The sequence below is a fragment of the Diadema setosum genome, chromosome 4 (genome assembly GCF_964275005.1).
Source record: "Diadema setosum chromosome 4, eeDiaSeto1, whole genome shotgun sequence".
Classification (NCBI taxonomy): Eukaryota; Metazoa; Echinodermata; class Echinoidea; order Diadematoida; family Diadematidae; genus Diadema; species Diadema setosum.
This window is the reverse complement of record NC_092688.1, coordinates 13544962-13569653: the sequence shown is the minus strand read 5'-3', so window position 1 is coordinate 13569653 and position 24692 is coordinate 13544962. Positions and strand designations below refer to the sequence as shown.

The 24692-nt window shown below is 38.8% G+C and overlaps 2 protein-coding genes across 2 annotated transcripts; one reads left to right on the top strand and one right to left on the bottom strand.

The window, feature by feature from the left end:
- Nucleotides 1-1548: 1548 nt before the first annotated feature.
- Nucleotides 1549-2706, bottom strand: LOC140227628 (alpha-(1,3)-fucosyltransferase 7-like). The gene has a single exon (XM_072308047.1). The coding sequence runs from the start codon at nt 2704-2706 to the stop codon at nt 1549-1551; it is 1158 nt and encodes a 385-aa protein (XP_072164148.1).
- A 16029-nt stretch (nt 2707-18735) lies between these two features.
- LOC140226890 (E3 ubiquitin-protein ligase RNF185-like) lies at nt 18736-24376 on the top strand. Its single transcript, XM_072307318.1, has 5 exons — nt 18736-18890; nt 20906-21037; nt 21777-21831; nt 22925-23045; nt 23797-24376. Exons 1-5 carry the CDS (start codon nt 18736-18738, stop codon nt 23892-23894), a joined length of 561 nt encoding a protein of 186 aa, XP_072163419.1. The 3' UTR covers nt 23895-24376.
- The last annotated feature ends 316 nt before the right edge of the window (nt 24377-24692 follow it).

Below are 24692 nucleotides of genomic sequence, written 5' to 3'. Positions count from 1 at the left end.
TTTTAAGTGTATGCTTTCCCAAGATCATTCAAACATGAAGTTACAGAAATTGTGTAACAGTCCATACACTATATATTATACCGTTATCTTATAGGGATGAGAATTCGAGACGAGTTTCCAGTAATCAATGATTAGTTTATTAACCAGTATACTTCAATATGTATCTTATTTCACCATGGACATGACGTCACATGATTTACACTAAGACAATATAATTTCACATCTTGGTAACCATCTTGCAGCCATTTTGAAAACCAGAAATATTAATTGAAGCCTCTTTGGTATAATCATATTACAGGATATAATTATCTCTAAAGTTAATAATCATCAATCTCTAAATAGTGCGTGTGACAACATCCTTTGAGACATCATTCGGATATCTTACGTTCAGATTACCATTGTGGCAATTGTGTATACAATATATATTACTTTTCAAAATCAATTCCAAAAATCACTTTAGAGCATTTTAAAAAAATAATTCAACAGGAAATATGCAAAAACTTCAGCTAGTAGTATAAGTATCAATCTAAGTATATGGGACATCGGAACGCTCAACATGTTTCCGTGTGAATGACAACGTGATATTAGCTGTTATTTTCCTTGAGTCATCGTTTGCAATTAAAAACACACATTCATCAGAATATAATTAGTTTAAATATTGGTTAAAACATATATACGCACTGATGCTCAGGTAAGGAAGATCTCATAAAATTACCAATACGCAGGTATGATTTAAATATTCATATGATGCTTTCAAGGTACATGTATATATTGCAAGATACAGTGTAAACAAAGATAATTAGTGTTCTTGGCTTAAAGGGGTATGAAACCTAAATATACATCTGCATTGAATGAATGGAACAATGACAGCTATTCAGTAGAACTTATAAGTAAAAGTTTGACGAAGATTGGACAATCAGTCGAAAATTATAAAATCTTAAGTTTTGGTGTGCAGCCATTCCTGGATAAAAAGACTGCTGCAGTTCCTGACATCACGTAGGGAGATGTATAAAGAATATATAAAGAGAATCCCACAAAAATCATTGCTTTAAATGAGAAGAACACCTATTGACTTGCTACTGACATACTGTTTGTTTTAAGGGTAATATTATTTATTCTCCCTGTTTTCTGAAGGTGTATCAAGTGCTAAAAATCGAATCTGCTATGAGAGTTGAACATTTTTTTATGTTCTTTATATCGTTGTCACATAATGTTGTGGTTTCTAATCATGTGATGGTGGCACCAAAAGAAGAAGAATTAAAAGAAAGAACACTTTTTAACAGATTGTCCGATTTTGCTAAAACTTTCACTGATAATATTCTACTCAGTTGTTGCAAATACTCAATCCACATTTATATTTGGGATTTACTCTCCTCTGATAAAGTGAATATTCCATTCATGCCTAAAACCAAGCCGGGGAAATCGGTGCCAGTTTGTGTGTTTGTTTGTTTGGTGTTTTTTTTTTTTTTTTTTTTTTTTTTTTTTTTAAGCGCACGCTTAGAGTAATAATTATCATTGTTCATAGTCTTTCTTTTAACATCATAGTCATCATCCGGCTGAACATGATCCAAATAGCCACTCGGTCCAAACAGGCATTTCTTGTCTTTTGTACAATCCAACACTCGCCCTCATTTCGTCAATATGCATCCGTTCGAATATTTGGCACATGTTTTCCGGAGCTAGCAGAACCTCCTCTTCAACCGTGACGACCGAACCCAGTTTCTTCCACTCGAAATATCGGTTATACATATTGTCATTCTTATTCAAGAGATCGATGTGGTATGCAAGCGCTTGTATTGAGGGAAAGTCATCTATGTGTATAAACGAGTCTGGCGGTGCGACGCGCTCGTAGTCAATGCGAGGCGGTCCGCTCACGATGGGGATGACCCCAATCGACAAGCCGTAAAAGAAATCTTGCGTTATGAAATCACGACAGCGACTATTTTCCAACGATAAGTAGAATTTGTAAGTCTTTAACTTCGCTTCGCATGATGATCCTGTTGGACATGATTCTTTGTCACCGCAATCTCCAAAAGTATCGACAGAGATGATCGACTGCAGCTGCTTCACGAATTCCGTTCGCTTCCACGACGTGGACCGGCAGTCCGTCTCGACCCAGACCACCAAACCACTTCTATTATCGGCCCAGTTTCTGCTATCACTCTCCATGACTTCGGGCTTAGTCTCGTCATAGATCCCGTACTCCGCGGAAAAGTCCGATCCTTTCCGAAATGACATTATGTAATCGTACGAAGTGTCGCGATATTCCTCCGGCGGAATGATACGCATCTCCGTTCGCGCGGGATTGTCACGCCCGTAAAATATCCACTTCTGACCTCGAGGGCGCGCGCGGTGCATGTCTTTCCACGACCAAATCGTTCTAGGGTGGAGGAGCACGGCATCGCTCACTCTCGTGGTCGATATGTTGTTGTCGGCGACGATCATGGAGTCACATGGCACGCTTGCACATCGGACTACATGTGGTTTCGATGTATAGTCGCCGATGCGTTTATCCGTCCATATTTGAAGCTGCCTTGTGCACTTCGCGTTGGAGTGTTGCCCGGGCGACAGAACGCTCCTGGTAAGAGCCAGAAGTCCCTTGCTTTGGTTTTGTTCCCCTTCAGCTGGCTTGTTTGTGAGCCATAGAACGATGCAGCCTATGGTCGATAAACAGATGATTGACAAAGGAATGGCATTCTTCGACATTCTAACCATTTTCAGAGAGCCTCCTTTGTCGAAATATTTCTCAGAACGCGAACACAGACTTAGTCGCTTGCCACATCCATGTATCGCCAACTGCCAGAAACAAAGAAAAAGAATCGAGACATTTTTAATACACACTAAAATGATTTTCATAGCGTTTAACAGAGAGAACTTCTCTTCAGGGCTATCGATACAATTTGCACTGATGGCATTCGGCATGGTTACAATTGCCTATGTATATTCATCATGATGAGCTGTACAGGTTGGCCTTGAAAACCATTAACACTCTTTTCCACTTCAAGCAATCAGAATATTATCATAATTATCTTATATAGACAGTGATCAATTATTGTAATCTGTTAGTAGCTGTGTAGCCTTTCATGTTTGTTTGTTTGTTTGTTTTATTTTATTTAATCACGGGATAAAATGCCCTCGATCAGCCAGATGAGGCTGTTTTTAGAGAGGCCGTGAGTACAGTGTTACAGTAACAACAAAAACAACACAACAGTTAACAAATCACTCAAAGTAAATTAACAATTGCACAAAAACACATAAAAACAACAAGCATAACATAATGAAATACATTACAATATAGCAGAAACTAGATACCAAGAACAAAAAAAAAAAAGAAGAGGAATATAAAGGTAACCACTTAACACAAACGTTACAAAAGAGGGTGACACAAACAAGTTCACGTAAATTCAGGCAAGTTAGCTCAAACATAGTTATGAAATCCACAATATAACACATACTCTAACATTATTTCAAAAGCCTTCAAATTACCGAGTATTCTTACATTTTCGGGGAGACTATTGAATATTTTAACACTGGAATAAATGCATCCCAATTTCATGAAATTTGTTCTGGGTTTTGGAAGTATGATAATATTACGTGAATTACGTAAATTATATTTATCTATTTTGATAACTACTTTTTTACAGATAAATAATGGCAATAACTTGTGTAATAGTTTAAAGATAAATATTGCCGCGTGTTTTTCCCAGCGATTCATAATTGCTTCTACGCCAGATAATTCATATAAGGCTCGACTACTGAAACGATTATCTACTAATAGAATGGTGCGGAGAGCCCTCTTCTGCAAAACACTTATTTGATTTACTAGACTTTTACTGGCGTTCCTCCACACAATTGAACAATAATCCAAATGGGGCTGAATTAACCTTTTGTATAAAATAAGGGCGGTGTCTTGCGGAATATATGGCCTTATTCTCTTGAAGCAGTACAACGCAGAAGAGAGTTTGGCCTTTACATTGGCAATGTGATTGTTCCACGTCAGGGTGTCGTTTAAGGTCACACCTAAATACTTACAGGAGCTTTTTTGTTGTACGCAAAAATCATTAACCGTATAACCTTAACGTTATCAAAGAGGTGTTTTTTCCGCATAGGTGTGACAATCATGTATTCACACTTTTTCTCGTTTAGCAGCAGTCCATTGTACCTCAGCCAGTTCGTTATCGCCCTTAAAGGGACTGTACAGTACTGGTTGAGGTGGGGATTCATGTTTTGAACATTCCTCAGTGAGATAATGAAAAGCTTCTTATGAAATACGAAAGAGCATATAATTTTAAGAAGGATTTAACGTTTATTTGATGAAAATTGGTTTTCAAATGGCTGAAATATCCAAAAAAGTGCTAAAAATAAAAGGCGACATGCCACAACTTTATTAGGATCTCTTTGTTTCATCTTGTTTTTGGATATCTCAGCCATTTCAAAACCGATTTTCATCGAATAAAATTTTGATACCCCTTAGAACTGCATGCTCTTTGACATCTCATAGAGTGGTTTCTGAATATCTCGCAAAACGTTAAAAGCTAAATCCTCACCTCGACCAGAACTGTACACACCCTTTAAATCATGATTTACACACTTTTCTAAGTCATTGGGATTGTTTGATGCGTAGTAAAGGCAAGTGTCATCAGCGTACAAAGAGACAGTACAATGTTGTACAACTTCAACAATGTCATTGATAGTTATCACGAACAGAAGCGGTCCGAGGATACTCCCCTGGGGAACGCCACACGTAACGAGACGTTGTTCAGACATATTTCCGTTAACAACTGTGACTTGCTTCCTAAGCGCCAGATAATCTTTGAACCAGGCTAAACTGTCGGATTCTACACCGTATTTTCGCAGCTTCTCAATTATCACATCATGAGGTATTAAATCGAAGGCTTTTTTCAAGTCAAGTGTAATGAGTGCAACTGCACGCCCTTCATCTAAAGCCTTCCGGATATTTTCTGTAATTGTTACAAGAGCAAGCAAAGTTGAATACTTAGGGCGAAATCCAAATTGATTATTTGTTAAAAGATTATTTTCATTGAAATACTTGTATAATTGCTTAAAAACAACCTTCTCGAGGACTTTCGAAAGGACTGGAAGGACCGAGATGGGTCGATAACTTTGTGGGTCGGTCATGTCGCCTCCTTTGAAAATTGGCGAAACTCGAGCTAGTTTCCATGCTTCTGGTATTCTACCCTGAGCCAGAGACAAGTTTAATACATGACATAATGGTTTCACCATCACAGGCAGAGTATCTTTCAACACACTTGTTGGTAAATTATCTAAACCGGCTGCCTTATTTCTCGGAATTGTATCAAAAGATTTCATGATTTCACATTCGGTGACAGGATCAAATGAAAATTCGCAGGTTACTTGTTTGATGTACAGAGCGGAACTGCGATAATCTTCTTTCGGCAAACTAGACTTAAGACGTTTTGGCGCATCCACAAACAAATTATTCATAACATTGGCAATATCTTTGTAGTTATGAACATCCTTTCCTTCGGATTTGACATGGTGCAATACATGTCCCTTTCTCCTAGGTAACAGTGTATGAAGAAGCTTCAAGAGAACGGACGAGTCACCCTTATTTTTCAAAATACTTTCATTTATATATTTTCTTTTACATTTACGAATCAAAGAAGTTACACGATTTCTCAATTGCTTATATCTATTCCAATCAGATATTTGTTTGGTCTTCAATGCTATCTTTTTACTTTTATCTCTTTCAAACATAAACGACTTAATGTCATCATTCATCCATGGGGCTGATTTCTGCTTAACCCTTCTGCGTTTCATTGGAGCAAATTTATCTAATACAGTCACATATTTAGAAACCATCATCTCGTAGGCGGTATTGGTGTCTACTTCACAAAACACTTCATCCCAACATTCACTGCGTAGCTCATTACAAAATGTGTGAAAATCCAGATTTGCTAAATTGCGAGAGTTAACATATTTATGATTTGATGTGGCTGTTTTCACTCTACCAATGGCTGATACCACCATATAATGATCACTGAGTGTGATTGGTGCTACGTCACAATACTGCATATGTTCATGGTTAGATGAGAACAGTAAGTCAATGGTTGTAGCAGAGAGTGGTGTAATTCTAGTGGGCTTTGTCACAAATTGTTTCAGACCATAATCTGAGGCAATGTTTAACAGCTTCCTAGTATGATTAGATAACACAGGCTTCGTTACATCACAATTCAAATCACCGATCACAATATAATCAACAGATTTAGCATCTAAACACTGAAGAATATTTTCAAATTCTTCAAAACATTTCATTGGAGCATCTGGGGGCCTATACCACACCACAATACACATACTTATCTTCCAACGGCTCATGGTTATTGCAAGTCACGAGGTAACAAGTCACACCATGAAGTAACAAGTTAGTGACACATAAAGCCCACTTCATAAAAAAAAAATTCACAAATATTGTATAGGTATAGCATTAATTGCAGTATATAATAGCTACTGCAGCAACTTGGAAATGATAGCCAATCAATCATGAGTATCCAGGGTATTACAATGTGCATTTTAAAGAGGCAATCCACCCCCCCCCCCAAAAAAAAAAAATGAATTAACTCTACAAGGTAGAGGGAAAAATCCCTACAGAACATTCAAAAAATGGGGGGGGGGGGGGGGAAACCGGATGATAGTATGGAACATATGGCATTTTGTAATTTCAAATTTCTTTCGAAAACATTTCTTGGCCAGTTCTTGGTATGAATATTCAGTGATGAGCGAGTTGATGTCACGCCCTCACATTTTTTTTTTTATTTTTTATTTATAGCTTATAAAAGTCGGAGGAGCCCAAGTGCCAATCAGACAAAATGGTCATCAGATAAGGTGGCTATTAGACGAATTTTATATCATAGACGAACAGATGATTACACAATGTGGTATAATATAGACCAAATGACATTAGACCAAAATGGGTATTAGACGAAATGGGCATAGCCCATCTGGTAAGTAGAGAAACTGGTCATTATATAGGCTTAGTGGTAATTGGACTTCTCAAGTAAAATGTTTATTACAGACGAACTGGTTGCAGACGAAACAGGATTAGACCATCATGTATTGACGGAGTGGGAGTAGACCAAGTGATGGATCACCTTTCCAAAATCGTTACTAGGCTATACGCTGCGAAGTCGGTGATGGGGTTGCAGCACAGGAGAATTAGCAATGTGGAAACCTTATGAACGCGCTTGTTTGTTTGTTCGTGTGTTTGTTTTCTTCTCTTATTATCATGGATCGTTTGACTATCCTCTCAGTCGCAAGAACGGACATGGAATGATGAAGAATTCTAGAGAAAGAGAGAGAGAGAGAGAGAGAGAAAAGGATAGGAGGGCCAAGGAATGCATGGGGGAGGTATTTTTCTGGTAGGTTTAGAATGAGAAAGTGTATTGGAGAGTTCAGAGTATATAGCTTTGTAAGTCTTTTTGGGAGAAGAGCGTGACTGCATAAAATACCCTCCGTGCAAGGAGTGGTCACTCACAGATTTTTGACGCGCTGGGTGTCGGATGAACCAGGGCGGCAATCCCAGTCTCCCTCCGATCTGTCCATTATGATTTTCTTCCTATTAATCAATATTACCCCTCCTCTCGTTGAGGGATTGCTTTATTTAACTCAGGGGTACCAATAAGTTTAGAACATTAAATCTGTTAAATGTCAAGATTTTGTAGTCTGCCGTTACTGAATATTATTAACGGTGATGGGCGTATTATGTACGGTGTATTCAGCAACACTCACGGGATTACATCTCACAGAATTTTCCACTTATGACAGAAGTAGGCCTAAATTCTCTTTAAATGCTGCGGGCTTGTTAAGGTAACGTTATCATAATAAAGCATAGATTGCCAAGTCGCATTGAAAGGGAGATCTATATACGCATTTATCGCATTTTTAATCTCCAAAAAACCCACATGTTTGAGAGGAAACTATGATAATACACAACGTTGCAAGTAATAATCTTGATCAAGAGCCGGACTTTTTTGTTCGCAGAACCCACTAAGGTGCCTGTGGTAATTAGGTTCTTCTGATGGACAGATTTCTATCTTTCTTAGAAAATGATGAGAAAATTGAATTCTGTTTGCGTTTTGCTCACTACATTATATTAAAACTCACTCGAGCTGAACTGACCTTACCATTTTTTTTTATGAACAAAAAGAAAGAGAAAATGCAGAAGTGCCACATCACACGCACACACATTTAGGCCTATGAGTATAGTTGCAGACCCGCCCTCTATTGCTGTCTGCAACCCCCCCCCCCCCCACCCCTCGCGTCGCTCGAAGGGTTTACTGATCGTTTTGTGTGGATGTCGGCAAACCCTGCCTTCAAAGGACAATAATATTATGTAACATTATACCCACGAGAGCAACTGGAACACCTTGGTCCAGCGAGTGGGAAGCCCCGGAAATGTCAAAGCCCTCCCAACAACAGAAACACACACAAAGAAAAATATATTTGTACATTAAAAAGAGGGTCTAATCAAGATGTACATACATTGTTCATGGCAAAGAATCACACTGTTACGTACTCCTATGATATAATAAAAATGACGCAAACTTTCTTTTTCAATGGGTCATACAGTACTAAGTATACGAAAAACGACCCTTAGGCCTAATATGTATACCAAAAGCGCATAACTGAGCAGCGATGCTGGCGAACACCATGCGAACACAGATGCTCCAGAAGTGGCATATCAAACTTTTTCAAGCACAAACTCCAACCATCTCGCTTCGAGGCCACTTCCCCGTCTTTCACTCTCCCGCTTCAGTTTGCATGTCTCCCAATGTATGGCTGTTTCTATGTCTCCTGCTTCTTATGTTTCCCCTGCCCGGCCACTTAGCTTTCTTCCGCCACATACATGTACTTCCGTTTGTTTTGTCAAATTTTATTTTTAGAAAAATATGGCTAATCGGATAACATTATAGAGATCGAGCATCTAAAAGATCCTACAGGCAGCTTTGGGGCATTACGCGGGTTCTATATACCATGGAGCTACCAAACCGCTCCATGTATATACTATGGACCTGGGTCGCAAGAGATGCGGGTGATTCTCCTCTACAGGCCTCTATATCTTGGGATTCGAGTCTCTGAAAAGACTATCGCCAATCTACACTGAAGTTAAAATTCGGATTTTGGATGTAAAAATACACTATTGAACTGTATCATCCATCGTAATATTATTCCACTGTCAATATCTACCCTCTCCACTAGTCCTCGAAGGAAAAGAAAAAACAAACATAATCTAAAATCGTCCATGTAAAGTTTGAATGATTTTGATCTCTTCGAAGCATTATTACACAACGTATTAGTTCACACATGCTGACCAATCTATATTGAGTCTAGGCGTTGTCATTAGAAATACTTTGATAATATATTTTTCGCTATGTTTAGAAAGATCACGCGTGTGTTCATTCTCAGTCTTAGAAGCTTACCCTTTTGTGCGTACAAAAACGCTCCCGGCGACAGCTGCCTCAAAGTGGGCCCGGGTCCAACGGTGTACCTAATGCCAGTTGCCCGTTGCCAGCTCGGTTAGAGCATTTGCAGAAGACAGGAGAAAGGAACAAGAAGTCGGTGTCTTTCGACCACGACGACTCGCATCATGGAAAAACTAGCGCTACTGGGTACGGGTGAGACACGTAGAGCCCTGCAAACTAGACTGTGAGCAACTGAAGAACAAATATTTACTGCGGTTTTCTTGGCATTTCACAGAGTCCGCTTTCCCATGTTGATCTTCACAAAAGAATACTCTGTATAAATAAGACCCATCTACGGTCACGGCACTCAGCAACGCAGAATAGGTCCATATAGCTACAGGGGTGTGTAAATGCATTGAATGTGTACACACATGTCCATGATCCAGTGGAGTTAGCATTATTACGTAATCGCAATCCTTTCTCTTTCTCTCACGTTGCAGGGAAGATAGTAAAGGTGCGTCGTAGTTCAAGCGGGTGTGTCTCTCGCGGCCTTCAGTTCCCTCTTAATCTCAGCTCTTCAGCGATTTGAGGGCCACATCAACACTTTTGTGAAATATTGCTTACTGCTGCTTTAGCCACCAGTAGCTTACTGGTCGCTGATTCTTTACCTTGACAGATAGGAATAGGATAACGGGAACACAGAGACTCCAACTCTCCCGTTTTCGACGGGAGATCTCCCGCCGAAAGCCCATTTTTGCAAAATCTCCCGTTCTCCCGCTTGAGATTTGATTTCTCCCGCCCTGGCTCTGCGTCTCCCGGTGGAAAGCATTTCTTACTTATTGCTATCGTATGTTTAAAAAATAAGCCTTAGATAGTACCAGAGAACATCTAGAACTCTATAGGAACTTCGCACACATCAACTTGGAGTCTCCCGTTTGCTAGGGGTTTCGGGCGGGAGAATCTCCAGATCAGAAGGTACTTGGGGTTGGAGTCTCTGGGAACATGCCTTGACATTTACCTTCGTAGATTTAAAAGTTTCAGCTTCTACCAACCTTTAATTGTAGTGGGCAAGCTTTCGTTTGCCATTATGTGGGTCTACTAACTGAGCCTACTAACTGGGCCTAACTGTGTGATCTTGTAGGCCCTACCTTGAATTCAAAGAACCTCGAAGAATCCCTTTTGCAGCTCATTCAAGAAGCTGAACTGGGATGGCCCGGGCGGGACGCATGTACCTGCATTCCATGGCTGACAGTGACATTTGGGAGCATTTGCAATAAAAAAGTGAAAAGTGCAAGTAATGCAAATGCTATTAGCAAAGAGATTAACTCCTTACATATTTTATGAATTTTGTACCTCCATATACTTGTCAAGTGCAGGTGCAGGCCACTCTCACAGGGAAGGTGTATGTGTGTGTGGTGGCGGTGCCGCGGAGTGTATGGAAGTGGCGGCCCCGCCCGCCCAGCGCAGCTTCTGATGAGGTTAAAAAAGCGGATTTGTAAGCGTCTGCGATAGATCGATTTGTCTTTATGCGTCCTTGTTTTGTTTTGTTTTGTTTTTGTTTTGTTTTTGTCGACGTGATCTTTCTTCTTTAAACAAACCCTGTCCATTTTCATACTCTCCATGACCTTCATACCATAAAGTTTGCTTATCAAAGTGGAATTCCGGATGGTCTTTATTTATATTCTGCTAAGAAAGAGTTAAAACTAAAAAGCACACCGTGCTAAAAAAAAAAAAAAAAAAAAAAAAAAAAAAATCTATAAACTACATGTATAACCGAAAAAAAAAGTCGGCACACGCACGCGCACTCACATACATATCCTACACAAACAAAAGATACACAAGCACATTAACAATACATAAGGTGCCATTTTCACAAACATACCCCTATTATGCAAATCTCTTATCAATTCAGAATGATATCAATTGAATCTTAGTTACTCGATAACCGTTATGAAAATTGGTGGCCCAACATCAATTTTTAGTGGCCCTAATGGGCCATCGCACCACCGATAATGTCGAGACCTGCATGGATAGGGCCTATAGGTATAAAAACAAACCAACGTAAATTGTTTATGCTTATAATAGGTATAGGAAGCAGTTGATCGGGTTAACGGGAACATAAATCGCTTTATGGAATTGGAGCATCGGATCGCTGATCTGGCATTGCTGACGTTAAATGGAACAGGTCATTTTTTTTTTTTTTTCTCGTAGATGAACATCAAAGTCGGAATCAATGAAATCGTTTCTGATTGCCCTTTGGAGGCCTAATACAAGGGTCAATATTGTGCCCTTAGTCGGTTGTCCACTCTGTACACGGATAAGCTTATTAAATGTCCATGATTAAGTTTCCTGGAGTATATTCTACTACGCAGATGACACACAATAGTCATAATAATTTGTCGTTTACACCGGATGCACTTGTAACTCAGTATATAGCACAGCATCTCTCATATGGAAGCATTTTCAGTTCAGTTATACTTTATTTCTTATTTTTTCTTCTTTTTGATAATCTTTCCCTGTTTTATCAATGTTTTCGTTGTTTTATATTGACACTTTTGTACAATTTGCTCATATTCACATGCGTTTTATATCTATATCTTTATGCTGAATCGGAAATAAAGATTGAATTTATGAAAGATTGAATTGATTTTCATCCAGGAAAACAACAACAACAACAACAAACAAACAAACAAACAAAGCGAAAGGAATACTGAGTATATATCTGACAATTTATATTATTTGACAATTTGTAAGAAGTATACAATTCATAAGTTTTCATACAAAATGATATACATGAATGAGAAAACAACTGAAAATGCGTATACAATCATGAACTTTGCAATGGTGACATAAATGGCTTGCATGACGTGGATCACTCGAAAAACAATATGCATACAAGTTTTATGCAAAATCTACCTACACATACAGTTGGAACATAATTATTGATAAGTGATATACAATGCAAATGACATAAAAGCATATCATAAACAATGCATGTAAGGCCTTCTGTCATAAAAACCATCTTCATTATGCTAATAATCATCTCATAGAGCGCGCCGAATTAATTGACTCATCAAGTTACCATGGAAACCCGGCATCACAAAATATGTGTAAATTATACCATTAATATGTTATCTTAAGACGTATAGCTCGATGAGAATATATTCTAGCACGAAAGTAGTTCAGGCAAGCTTATAGTCGGACGACTGGTCTGCTATCGGTTATTCAGATATGGACTCCTTCTCTATGGTGTTGGGCGGCTGCAGCAGTCCAAATAAACTCCGTGTGCTATAGACTGGTCTGTGTAATATAGTAAACATAGTTTCTCAAATGTGTTAATCATTCCTCTTCTGAAAGATCTACACTGGCTTCCAGTAACCAAATCAGAATGTAATAATCGGTGCTAGGGTATTAATTGTCTACCGGTATAAGGCACTTATACTGGTCAGGTTCCTTGCATAATCAAATTACTGATTTATAAATCTCACAAAATGCGCATAGAAAATGCGCATTGAGTTCTCGGTAAATACACTCTTCTTTTATGAAAAAAAAAAAATATTGAGGCCTACTGCAAAACATACCATTTTGCTTGTGCAGCTCCCAAATTGTGGAATAATCTACCATTATACAAATCAGGAAATCCCCAACTGTCAGGTAAAGCATTGTTGACTCAAGACCTATAATACACATCTTTCCATTTAATTGTTCAGCATTGTTAAACTTGGAGTCAAAAGAGGCCTGAGCTTTCGATCCTAACAGGATCTTCGTCAGAGGCAAAAAAAAAAAAAAAAAAAAATTCTTTGCCGCTGACGAAAATTCTCCTGGGATCAACAGCTCAGGCCCCCTTTGACTCCATTTATTTTTATTCCACAACATTGGCTCGCCACTTTTCAACAAGCAGTTTTCAGCAGTCAATTTTAGTCATTTTTTTTTTTTTTTTGCCATGCTTATTCTCAGGCATATCAAGAGCTCTTACAGCGCAGAATATAAGTACTATTCTGCATTTCATTATCTCTATTACCTTGTTCTTTCTCCCATCACATTTTCCCACTCTCTCGACATACTTCTGACGAGATCGCTGCTCTGCATGAGAACGTTTTCGTCTGTTCTGTTCTGTTCTGTTCTTTTAGTATATTAGTTTTGTCTCATTTTGTCTCGTCTCATTGTCAACTCTCCGTTGTACTGTTACTCCTACACTTCAGAGTCCCGTTTCATGTTTATTTGTGTACTTTGGTATCTGCCTGTTTTTGTTGATCTCTCTTTCTAGTGGGCTTCCAGACTTTTTCTTTGCTCTCAACTGATATTTTTCCTCTGAGGGGCCCACACCCTACAAGCTTTGTCTTTTTAGTAGGTCCCTCCATTTTTCGAATTTTGCATATATTATTTACTTACTTCTAATCACTTGAGTTTTATGATAATGTATAATTATCGTAAGGTTCTACAATCATTGTACATTCTTTTCATCCTACAAAGTTTTATGCACCTTATTTTCTGTTACAAAAAAAAAAGTGATGTCTATATGTTCTTGTCGAAAAATGAAATTAAAAAAATGAAATAATAGCGGCATCGAGTGAACGGCGACGCGCGATATACAGAATACTTGCCCACCAATTTGTAAATTTAGTGCGATGCACAATAATTCAACAGCAGAATATTCTAAATTCACCAGTCTCAAGCAGATCTATCAGCAATTTATTTCTGTTTCAACTTCTCATTTGTAGGCCTAACCAAAAGTGGAGGACAGTTAGAGAAAATTGTATGAAACTTGGAAAGTTTGTTTGCTTGTTTGTTTGCTAATCCTTTATCATGTTGGCATTGAAAATGTATTGCTATCAATTAATGTGTCCATAGTACCTTACAAGTCTACGATTGCTCTGCATGATTTTCATTATACTGGTTAGAAACCTAAACTGATACTCGGGGCTGATACAGTAGTCTTTGCTATGTCAAGATAAACTCATTACATCATTGTGAGAGATTCTCTTCAAGACTGAAAAGCAACATGATGTGGCAACAACATCAAGAGGGCGCTGTGGCCACTAGACCCACAGAACTCTTGTTCTGTGACTAAACCACGTAGACTAACGATAGTGCTTATGCAATGCGGTGGTGATTGTACGGTGTGTCGTAGGATCTTATGGTGATGTACTGTACATATTGAAGGCGTAGTAGAAACGGATCGGAACTACTCACAATACAGGCAGGGAAGCCGTGTTTTTTGTCAGTGCACTGCGTCTACTCTTGGACAAGTTTGTCATCATTGTTGAGTCGCTTATATTCTGGGAGTCTCTCGATACTGATGTGACGAAATGAAAGAAATTTAGCTTTAAATGGTACGTATATTCTCTCACCATTGCTCACGGTAAAATTATATTTAGCCTGACCAGACCATTGTGCTGGCTGTATACGCGATACCGTAGCCTACATACTACCACAGCACAGGATTAACAACAGTGCGCCAGCCCTGTGCTCACATGTTAAATGTACTGACGTTAAAAAAAGAGATAGACTAGACAAAACCAAAACAGTAATAGAATGGTCTTGTATTGGCAAAATCGTGAAATAGGCCCCACCGCAGTGCGCGTGCACCCGTGCGTTAGCAAGCAAGGTTAGGTTAGGGTTAGGGTTTAGAGTTAGGTAGGGTTGTATTTATGGTTAAATTGGCCATTAAATTAGTCAAGGGACATTAGGGAGTCCTTCCGAGAATAAAAAGTAGAAGACTAAAGAAAAAACGGGAGAAAGGGAGGACGAAAGATGCTATGCTGTGGAAATCAGCCCCACCGCCGTATGCATCTCGCGTAAACGCCGTTTGGTGGGGCCGCATTCACGAGTATTATACTGTGGAAGAAAGCCCCACCGCCGTGCTTATCTACCGATAAACGCCACACGGTGGGGCTGAATTCACGAGTATAAACAGGCGAGCCGCCGTAGTATTTGTACGGACACGCAGTGGTGGGGCCTATTTCACGAGTATGCCCTTGTATTTACAGCAGGGGCCGTTTCATTCGTTGATGGAGATGCCCAAATGGCAATCGGGTATGTGGGTGCGAGAGAGAGAGTAAACTACAGACACAGTACAGTACTCGTCAGTAACAGGTTAGGCCTAACTCGTGTTAGACTACGACTCAGACAGTCTCACTAACGTTTAACTGCGACCAGCCCCAACACGCAGTGTTGGGGCTGCGCATTGTAGCAGATATGATCATGACAGGTGAAGTATAGCGCCTAAATATCAATATGAATACGCAAAAATTCTGTAATATTAAGACTTACAGGTGAAGTTATAATGTTGAAGACTGACTGCGTTCAACTTTTGGTCCTGCCAATATTCCATTCTTGCTCGAATTGATGAGTTAAATACGATTCGGTCGAAAGGAACTTGGGAGAATGACATCTTATACAGTCAATGGACTTGAAACTTGTGCGCATGTGCTGGCCGTCAATTCATATGTGCACAGCTGTAGCTTTGTTTATGGCAAGGCCGTATCATACTGTTGTGGCAAACCCTCTCGCTGTATATTGCGTTGCTTTCTGGGTGGGTACGCGCGTGCAGGCCTTGTCAGAAGGCTAAAAGCATTGCGACTCCGCCCAGCACATGAATATTTACGTGCGCAGTGTACTGCATACTGATTTCGAAAATGGTGAATGGGATGGGGAGCTAGGAGATGGACCTGTAAAAAAAACGTTTTTTCAAGATCATTGGACCAGTTTGAACAAGAACAAGGTGAACGTATGGTAGGAATTAGATAAGAATCTTATGTATACTATAAAAGTAAGTTTTTTTTCTAGTGAAATTCGAAACTTACGGAGGCGCGAAAATCTGTGACAGACTGTGTATGTTTTTTAAGCTTACCGATATAGCACTCTATTGACTCAGGACGCTTCCACAGTGTGTAACTGTGTACACGGAGCGTCCCGGGGTTAACTAACGTTAGACTCGACTCTGTGGGATCGAATTAACTGTCTCTAACAACACAGCCCATCCAGTCGTCTGGTCGGGCTACATTTTCATTAACGATAGCTCATAACTCTACTCTCTAGCTCTTGCAAGTGACTCCAAGTCCAACTCTAATGCATTAAACTAACCAGTTACAGCACACTTGACACTCTTTAACTCTTGACTTTTATCGATACATAAATGAAGCTGCACTACACTGCCACAAATAGGTAAATTTATCCTGTTGCAAACGCAAACAGGGAAGATTACTTTAAAATGTCAAGACGTAGTCTACTTGTACAAGTAGGTCTAATGTTATTCAAATTTTTTCTAGATTGCTTACTTGTTAGTAGATATGGTCTAACTGTTTGGCCAACTGCTGTAGGGTCTAGACCCTATATCCCTAACGTTAGAATGATAAATCTGCTTCTTGTTCGGTGGCCCTCTTCGTTCTACTGTACAGTCTGTACTGTTTGCCCCTCACCGCAACAGACACTAGAGTCAAAGTAGAGACAGATATCTTCCATTCACTTTGACCGAAAGAAAGTGACTGCATCTGGCTTCACGGATCCACAGAGGAGAGCCGATAAAGTCAAAAAATGATTAAAGACTCCTCCAGACAGACAGATTTTTCAGTCTACCATTCACTCTGCTGTGCAGACTCACACAGTGCTGTACTTGTCTCTGCACACATGCGAGTAGGGCCTACAGTGGTTTGAACATGACTGCTGTGTCTTGGCTCTGTTTGCTGTAGGCGAGCGAGCAGAGTTTGAAGGTCGTTTTACGTGATAAAGCATGCAGAATCGTGTGTACCGGTAAAAAGAGGAAGAAATCATTGAATTAGTGAGCTTCACTGGTTCCTTGAGTGTATAAAGGTATTCATGCTAAGTTTTGTGATGTCTTATAATAGCTGTATTTGGGGAGTTCTACCCCATTTCCTATTTGTTGCTTTTGGGTATATTACAGTAAGCCCGCACATTAAAGTGAATGGAAGATATCTGTCTGTTGTGAGGGGCTGACTCTATTACCGATTGTATACTGTATAAGCTGTTATTTTTGCGAGGGTTTAATTTTCGTGAATTTCGCGAATCTCAGTTGGATCGCGAATTTAACCACACATGAAAATGTCTCCATGCACTAGGGTAATAGTGCATTTACGTTAGCGTCAGCGTCAGGTCGCGAAAACAACATCTCGCGAAAATGTCAAGGACCTCGCTCATTTGCAAAGATAACAGCGTATACAGAAGATAACAAGAGGCCACCGAACAAGAGGCGGATAAATTGGTATACTGTACGAGCTAAAATTTTCACAGTGGTTTTATTTTCGCGGATTTCGCGAGTTGCCTTTGAACCGCGAAAATAACAACACACGAAAATAATGGACAAATAACTACAGTTTGTAAGTTCAGTTAGACCCTCGCAACCGCAAAATTAACAACACGTGAAAATGTCCTCCAAGTAGCAATTTGCAAAAATATCTGTACGCAAAAATTTCAGCTCGTACAGTAGTCTATTTTTTTATCATTCTGTTTGTGTGTGTGTGTGTGTGTGTGTGTGTGTGTGTGAGTTCAAGTGTGAGTTCAATCACTCCCAGAATTGTATTCTTACTTCAAAAGTAGATCTACTCTTGATAAGAGTCGTACATCAATCCCGGATTTACAAAATATAAATTTACTTGTGACATCTGTTGGTTGAGTGGCTCCACCCTGTAGTGTGTTATACCAAATGAAACACAGTCTACACAGTTGACACCTGTGTTATACAGAGCTATAGGCAGGCCTACTGTACATGCACACATGCAAATACAATGTAATTTCGAGAATGTAGTGACAGGCATTCCACATACAAAAACCTGCTTTTTTTCAAAATGTGTGATGATGAAGTTTGTTGGCAAACTGACAGAGAGTTTTGAACAAATTAGAAGATTTTAATTTGATGTCATCACATGCTTTCTACGTACTGAACTAACAGGCGGAGGGACGCAAGACATTGTGAGTTTCCGAGCATCGACCAAGTGCTGAATGATGTGGATTTGAGCGGCTAGAGAGAATCTGCCTGACACCCTTGGAAAGGAGCTTCATCAAACCTATACTGACAGCAGAAAGGATGCACTTCTCTCTTCACCCATCACCGACTGCATCACAAACTCTGGTCTCCTCGGCAGCTGAGCTATGACTTGCTTACGATTGATTTGACATGCTGCACACATGTTGCTGGAATAGTTTGCCAAAGTAGCCAACTCGGAAGAGTGGTCTGACTAGCTGCTTTCTGTGAAAAGACTTATTGGATACTCCCAAGCTTTGTGAGATATTGTATTTGTACTGGTAGGCGGATAAGTATCAAGACGTGTTATTGACAATGGCAAGCAATAGTACAGAGGATAGTAGCAATCCATCCAATGGGGCTTCTGCTGCCCCTAATGATACAGCCAGCCAAGAGAGTCTGTTTGAATGCAACATCTGTCTAGACACAGCCAAGGATGCTGTGGTGAGCAGATGCGGCCATTTATTCTGGTGAGTTGTGGGCCAACTATTCACGCAACCCTGTAGCCTATTATGCCCAAGGTTATCTGCAGAACACAATGTATACATTGTACCATCATGTGAACTGAAAGGAAAATATACCAGTAGTGCTATCATACCTAAAAAGAAACAAACAAACAGACAAACAAGCATAACAAAACAAGAAAAAACAACAACAAAAAGCCTTTTGCTGTTTTGGTCTAACAGTAAAGCAGAGTTGTCAAACACAAATGATGTTTGTAATTAAGATACACTAATGTGATTGCCAAGGTTTGAAGGGGGCACCACATTGTATTGCTGAGCTATTAACATGGTCCTTCCGAAGTCACTATGTAAAGGGCTAATGATGAATTGTGTATGGAGTATCTACTCTCTGTGCGTATAGCCTATTGGTCCTATACGATGTACAATGTGAGAATGGTAAATAGCTCTGTGTAACTTTGCAAAGCGTCAATAATAATTGTTTGGAAAAATTCACACATTATCTCTTAAAGGTAGGGGATACCTTTTACAGACCTCCCAAAATGCAGCAAAACATTAAATATGAACCTCAGGGGACTTGTTTAGGCCACTGCTGAGAAATTTGGAAGTCAACAGTTATCTACAATTTGAATAATGCACAAAACTCAACTACTGAGTAGTTCTGTGTGTCAGCTACACTTAAGCCTTTTTGTTGCAGTCTTCTGTATTTTTTTTTTTTTAATCTATAAACACAAATCTAAAAGTATAAGAGCTGATGTAATAACATATAGAGTGTGTGGCAAGAAAAGAAATGTTTGTAAGTTTTGATGAACTTTCTTCACAAAATATACATGATGGACACACATGCAGTGCATGGGTCTGCAAAGGTAGCCTAGTAATGTACTGGAATTTACGGTGAGCTCCGAAAAAAATTCAATTCAAAATCTAACGGTCAATAAAAATGTACTAAATGTTACCTTCCACTTTCAATACTTAATGGGAGTTTCTAAAATGATACTCTCTTCAACATACCACTGTATTTATACAACTCTTCATTTAAAGGCATGCAAATGGGATTCCCTACCTTTAAAGGGACTGTACAGTACTGGTTGAGGTGAGGATTCAGGTTTATAACATTTTTTGGTGAGATAATGAGAAAATCTCTTATGAAATATGAAAGAGCATGCAATTTCAAGAAGGATTCAACGTTTATTTGATGAAAATTGGCCTTGAAATGGTTGAGATATCAAAAAAAAAAAAAGCGATCCTAATCAAATTGACAGGCCCTGACTTTTATTAGGATCTCTTTGTTTTTCCTTGTTTTTAGATATCTCAGTCATTTTAAAATCAATTTTTCATCAAATAAACTTTTGATTCCCCTTAGAATTGCCTACTCTTTAATATTTCATAGAGTGGTTTCTAAATATCTCGCAAAACGTTAAAAGCTGAACCCTCACCTCAACCATTACTGTACAGTCCCTTTAAATGATTGATCATTCACTTCATGTATGTACAGTGTAATACACACAAGTGTATTCATTCTTTATTCCCGACCATACATTAGTTACTCATTGAAAAAAACTTTATTTAAAGTGAGTGTGACATTATTGGAGGAAGATTTGTGCTGACTGTACCTTAGAAATGTTTTCTTACAACAGTGAGTGTGCAAGACTTTCATGAGACGATTGTGTAGAATCTGTAAACTACTCCTGTACTATCACCCATCCCAATGCAAGAATTTCAGAAACTTGGGTTTGAAAATATGTTAAATTTGCTTGTTGCTGTGTAGTTATACTTGCTCACTGATTTGGTAAACATCAGATTTGTGCAGCCATCATATTTAGTGGAAAATGATGTGGATCAGTGCCCCTCCCCCCACACACATACATGTATGCACGTCCAAGTATACAAAATACTCCGAAGTGTTCTTAATGTTCTTCATTTCAGTTTCTCAATGTTTTACTTGAATTCAGCTCATCTGAGTTTAAAAAGCACACTTTGAGATTTACTAATACTGTGTTCTGTTTGTGTTATTTACAATGCAGCTGGCCTTGCCTTTACCAGTGGTTAGAAACCAGACCAAATCGACAGGTGTGCCCGGTGTGTAAGGCAGGCATCAGTCGAGACAAGGTCATTCCACTCTATGGCAGGGGGAGCACAAATCAACAGGACCCGAGGTAAGCTGATGCATACAATATACTGTAAACGCAGAAATTTTCATGGTACATAGTTTTTGTGTATTTCGTGCTACCTCTCGCTAGCGCGAATTCTAAAACCCGCGAAAATATCTTCACAATTTTCTCTGCACATTTTGAATGGGTTGACAATTGTGCATCGCGAATATGTTTTTGACCAGCTCAGCAAGAAAAATTAGTCACGCGAAAATATTAACGTTTACAATACCCCATGAAGTAGTTTGTATGATGAGTTAGAACTTACACAGTAGTATCATTCTCACTATTTGCTCTTGCATTGTCGTGTCATTGCAAGCGATGCCATAATGTCATTGTGGCATCATTTAGAAGGGAAAGTGCTTGCAGGTGCATGTATATCTCAAAAGTAGTTGAAAACTGCTCATATGTACTGTAAATAATGCAGGCCTGCTCATTTGCAGTACTACCACAAAGATTGACAACAAGGTGTATCAGCACTGAAGAATGTCAGTGACAATGCAGTTCCAAAACTTAGCTTATTTGTGCCAAGTGTCATGTGGACGTGAAATTTTGATTTTTCACTATTTGTTTTTTTTTTTTTAGTTGAGGTAGGAGTTTGAAAAATATTTACAAAAAGAAGTGCTGTTAAACCTTGCAATATCCAGGAAAAAAGACAGAGGTACCTGTGCATTCAGGCTAAATGACTTTCATGTATTTCAAGTATGTATTTCATGTGTGTTATTCTTATATTTCTCGTATGCAGAGACAAAATGCCCCCGAGGCCACAAGGAGAACGCCATGAGCCAGAAACACAAGGGGTAAGATCCGGGCTTTCCACCCATAAAATTGTAGTCATAAAATACCATTACAGTTCACTTCCTGAGAATATGCTGCTGATCTTGATTACGTTATGATTATTATCTTCAATCAAGGGCCTCTTTAAGTGTTGGGATTATTAGTGAAGCACCACTTTTAGCAACACTGAAACTCTACGAAGATGAAAATGATTACGAAAGTCCCGTTGATGCTAGCTTAAAATTGCACTGTTGTCAAACAAATTTATTTAGATATCTTATTCTGACCCTGGCTTGGTGTTAAAGAGTGAGTAAAATGCATGTCAGTCATGGATTTGTCCACATGATGTTAATTCTCATTGTACATATTATATTCATTTCTGTACACATTGGAGGAAATGATATACTAGAGTGAAACAAGCAAACATACAAACAAATTTTCTCCCAGTGTGTATCCAGTGAAGGGATGAAGTACACAAGGCATATCAGTGTACACACATATTGTGTATGTGTATCAGTTCTGATTGTTAGAACCAACCTGCTTAAACTTGAACTATTCAAAGCTTAGGTGCTACTGTACACTTATTTCAAGGGACTTTGATTGGATATTCAAGTCCAAACTACTTAAGCCTTTTTGTTGCAGTCTTCTGTATTTTTTATCTATAAACACAAATCTAAAAGTATAAGAGCTGATGTAATAACATATAGAGTGTGTGGCAAGAATGTATATAGAAATGTTTGTAAGTTTTGATGAACATTATTCACAAAATATACATGATGGTAACACATGCAGTGCATGGGTCTGCAAAGGTAGCCTAGTAATGTACTGGAATTTACGGTGAGCCCCGAAAAGAATTCAATTCAAAATCTAACGGTCAATAAAAATGTACGAAATGCTACCTTCCACTTTCAATACTTTATGGGAGTTTCTAAAATGATACTCTCTTCAACATACCACTGTGTTCATACAACTCTTCATTTAAGGCATGCAGATGGGATTCCCTACCTTTAAGATTCATAGACCAGTATCTGCTTGATATAACGAAATAACTGGCTTTGATGTCGAATGATTGACAATTCTTGTGTGTCACCTTTTACATTCACTACCACTATCTAGCCATTCCAAGGATTCGGCTTCGGGGACAGTGGCTTCCACATGTCCTTTGGTATAGGTGCCTTTCCCTTTGGGTTCTTCGCATCCACATTCAATCTTGGAGATGGAAGAATAGGTCATCCACGTAAGAATATCCCTTTGTCTAACTTCTCTTCCATTGTATGTCAGTAAAACAGCTTTTTTTTTTTTCCCCTCCCTCTCTTTCTCTCTTTGTGTTTCAGAATAATAATCTCATATAGGCTGCATAATGTCATTGATGTGCTCTTCACAACTCACAAGTGTGTTCACTTGTGATAATAGATGCATATATCTTTGCCATAGCTAACATTTGTTGCATTTATTAACTATCATTTATATCCGATTTGAGGTTTGATGAATACCTCGTCTTGCAGACACGTGTGACCAAATGCCCAACAAAAAGACGAGTATTCACATTAAATGCACTTATGACTTTGTGCATGGATCCACTCGAGAAAACTCCTCAAGTGAGAGGGTTACTTTCCTCAAAAAGTAATTTTTCAACCTCTTTTTCTTAGCATTTTGATCTGGTCTTTACAGCTATGTCATGTTATGTTTTGTTCAAGTGAAGATGGAATTCTTATGGCTGCCATGTTTTTTAACACGTTTGAATTTAGTTGCCATTTGTGGGGAAAATTTTAAGTGAAGGTGGAATATTAAGGGTGTAGTGTTCTTCGTCATGTGTGAATTTAGTTACTGTTTGATTTTAAGTGGAAAATTAAAGTGAAGATGGAATACTATGGCTGTTCTGTTAACAAGTTTGAATCGAGTTGCTATTAGTTTAAATGGAAATTTGTGCACATGTATATGTTTGTTGGCTTATCAGGGTTCACTTTGTGTCTTTTTCTCCCATTTAGCCCGTCCACAAGTCCCTCCTAATCCTGAGGAGCAGTTCCTGTCCAAGGTATTCTTGTGGGTGGCATTCCTCTTTGTCTTTTGGCTGCTAGTAGCATGAAGTCTGGGCTCGAACTGGAATAGGATCTCTACATATAGTGGCTCACGGTGTCTGGTGGAAAGGAGAAAGGTTGTGGTATAGATGTTGCACCTTTGCCACAAATGTTGTTTTGGTTGAAATGAAGTCTAGAGCAGTAATACTGATCAACTAAAAAAAAAAAAAAGTAATAAAACCAAACAGTAACATGTGGAAAAAAAAGGAGACTATTATGCATTTACTTTATGTTTACCCAAGAAGTAATTTTGGTCTCAAATGTTCCCTGAATGGACAAGTTTTGCAAATGTACTGTGCAAGGATATATTGCTAGTACCTAACTATTGCATTATTGGTTCTCCAAGGGTGAGGATTGAAATAGAAAGAAAAGTCAAACATAACGTGGGGAAAAAAAAAAATCACCATTGCTGCAATGACTCCAGAAAGTGTTGCAGATTCTCATTGTGTTGGTGTGATACTGGAGATTTTATGTTTTATCTTTTTCTTCTTTTTTTTTTTGGGGGGGGGGGGAGGTAGATGATTGATGTCAATTATGAAATGGACGGATATCCTACCGAACTTACTCAAAATTTGATTTTAGATCAAAATTGAATAATAGATTTAAATTTTTGTACAAGCTACTGATTTAAAGAGGATGATGTATACATGTAGATGTTTGCTACGTTTATCTAGTAGAGATTATTTTCTAGCTCCTACAACTCAACAGTCATTCATCCATATTTGGAAATATTAACTATATTCTAATCCTTGGGCATAGACATTACTGCTGTCTTCATGAAGCTTTGCCAGTTACTGAACGACATT

What these genes read in the sequence shown, in the direction of transcription:
- LOC140226890 (XM_072307318.1), top strand. Translation starts at nt 18,736, where the DNA reads ATGGCAAGCAATAGTACAGAGGATAGTAGCAATCCATCCAATGGGGCT. An exon ending in ACAAATCAACAGGACCCGAG is followed by an intron (nt 21,038 to 21,776) that starts GTAAGCTGATGC and finishes TCTCGTATGCAG; the next exon opens with AGACAAAATGCCCCCGAGGC. An exon ending in TGGAAGAATAGGTCATCCAC is followed by an intron (nt 23,046 to 23,796) that starts GTAAGAATATCC and finishes TCTCCCATTTAG; the next exon opens with CCCGTCCACAAGTCCCTCCT.
- LOC140227628 (XM_072308047.1), bottom strand. Translation starts at nt 2,706, where the DNA reads ATGTCGAAGAATGCCATTCCTTTGTCAATCATCTGTTTATCGACCATA.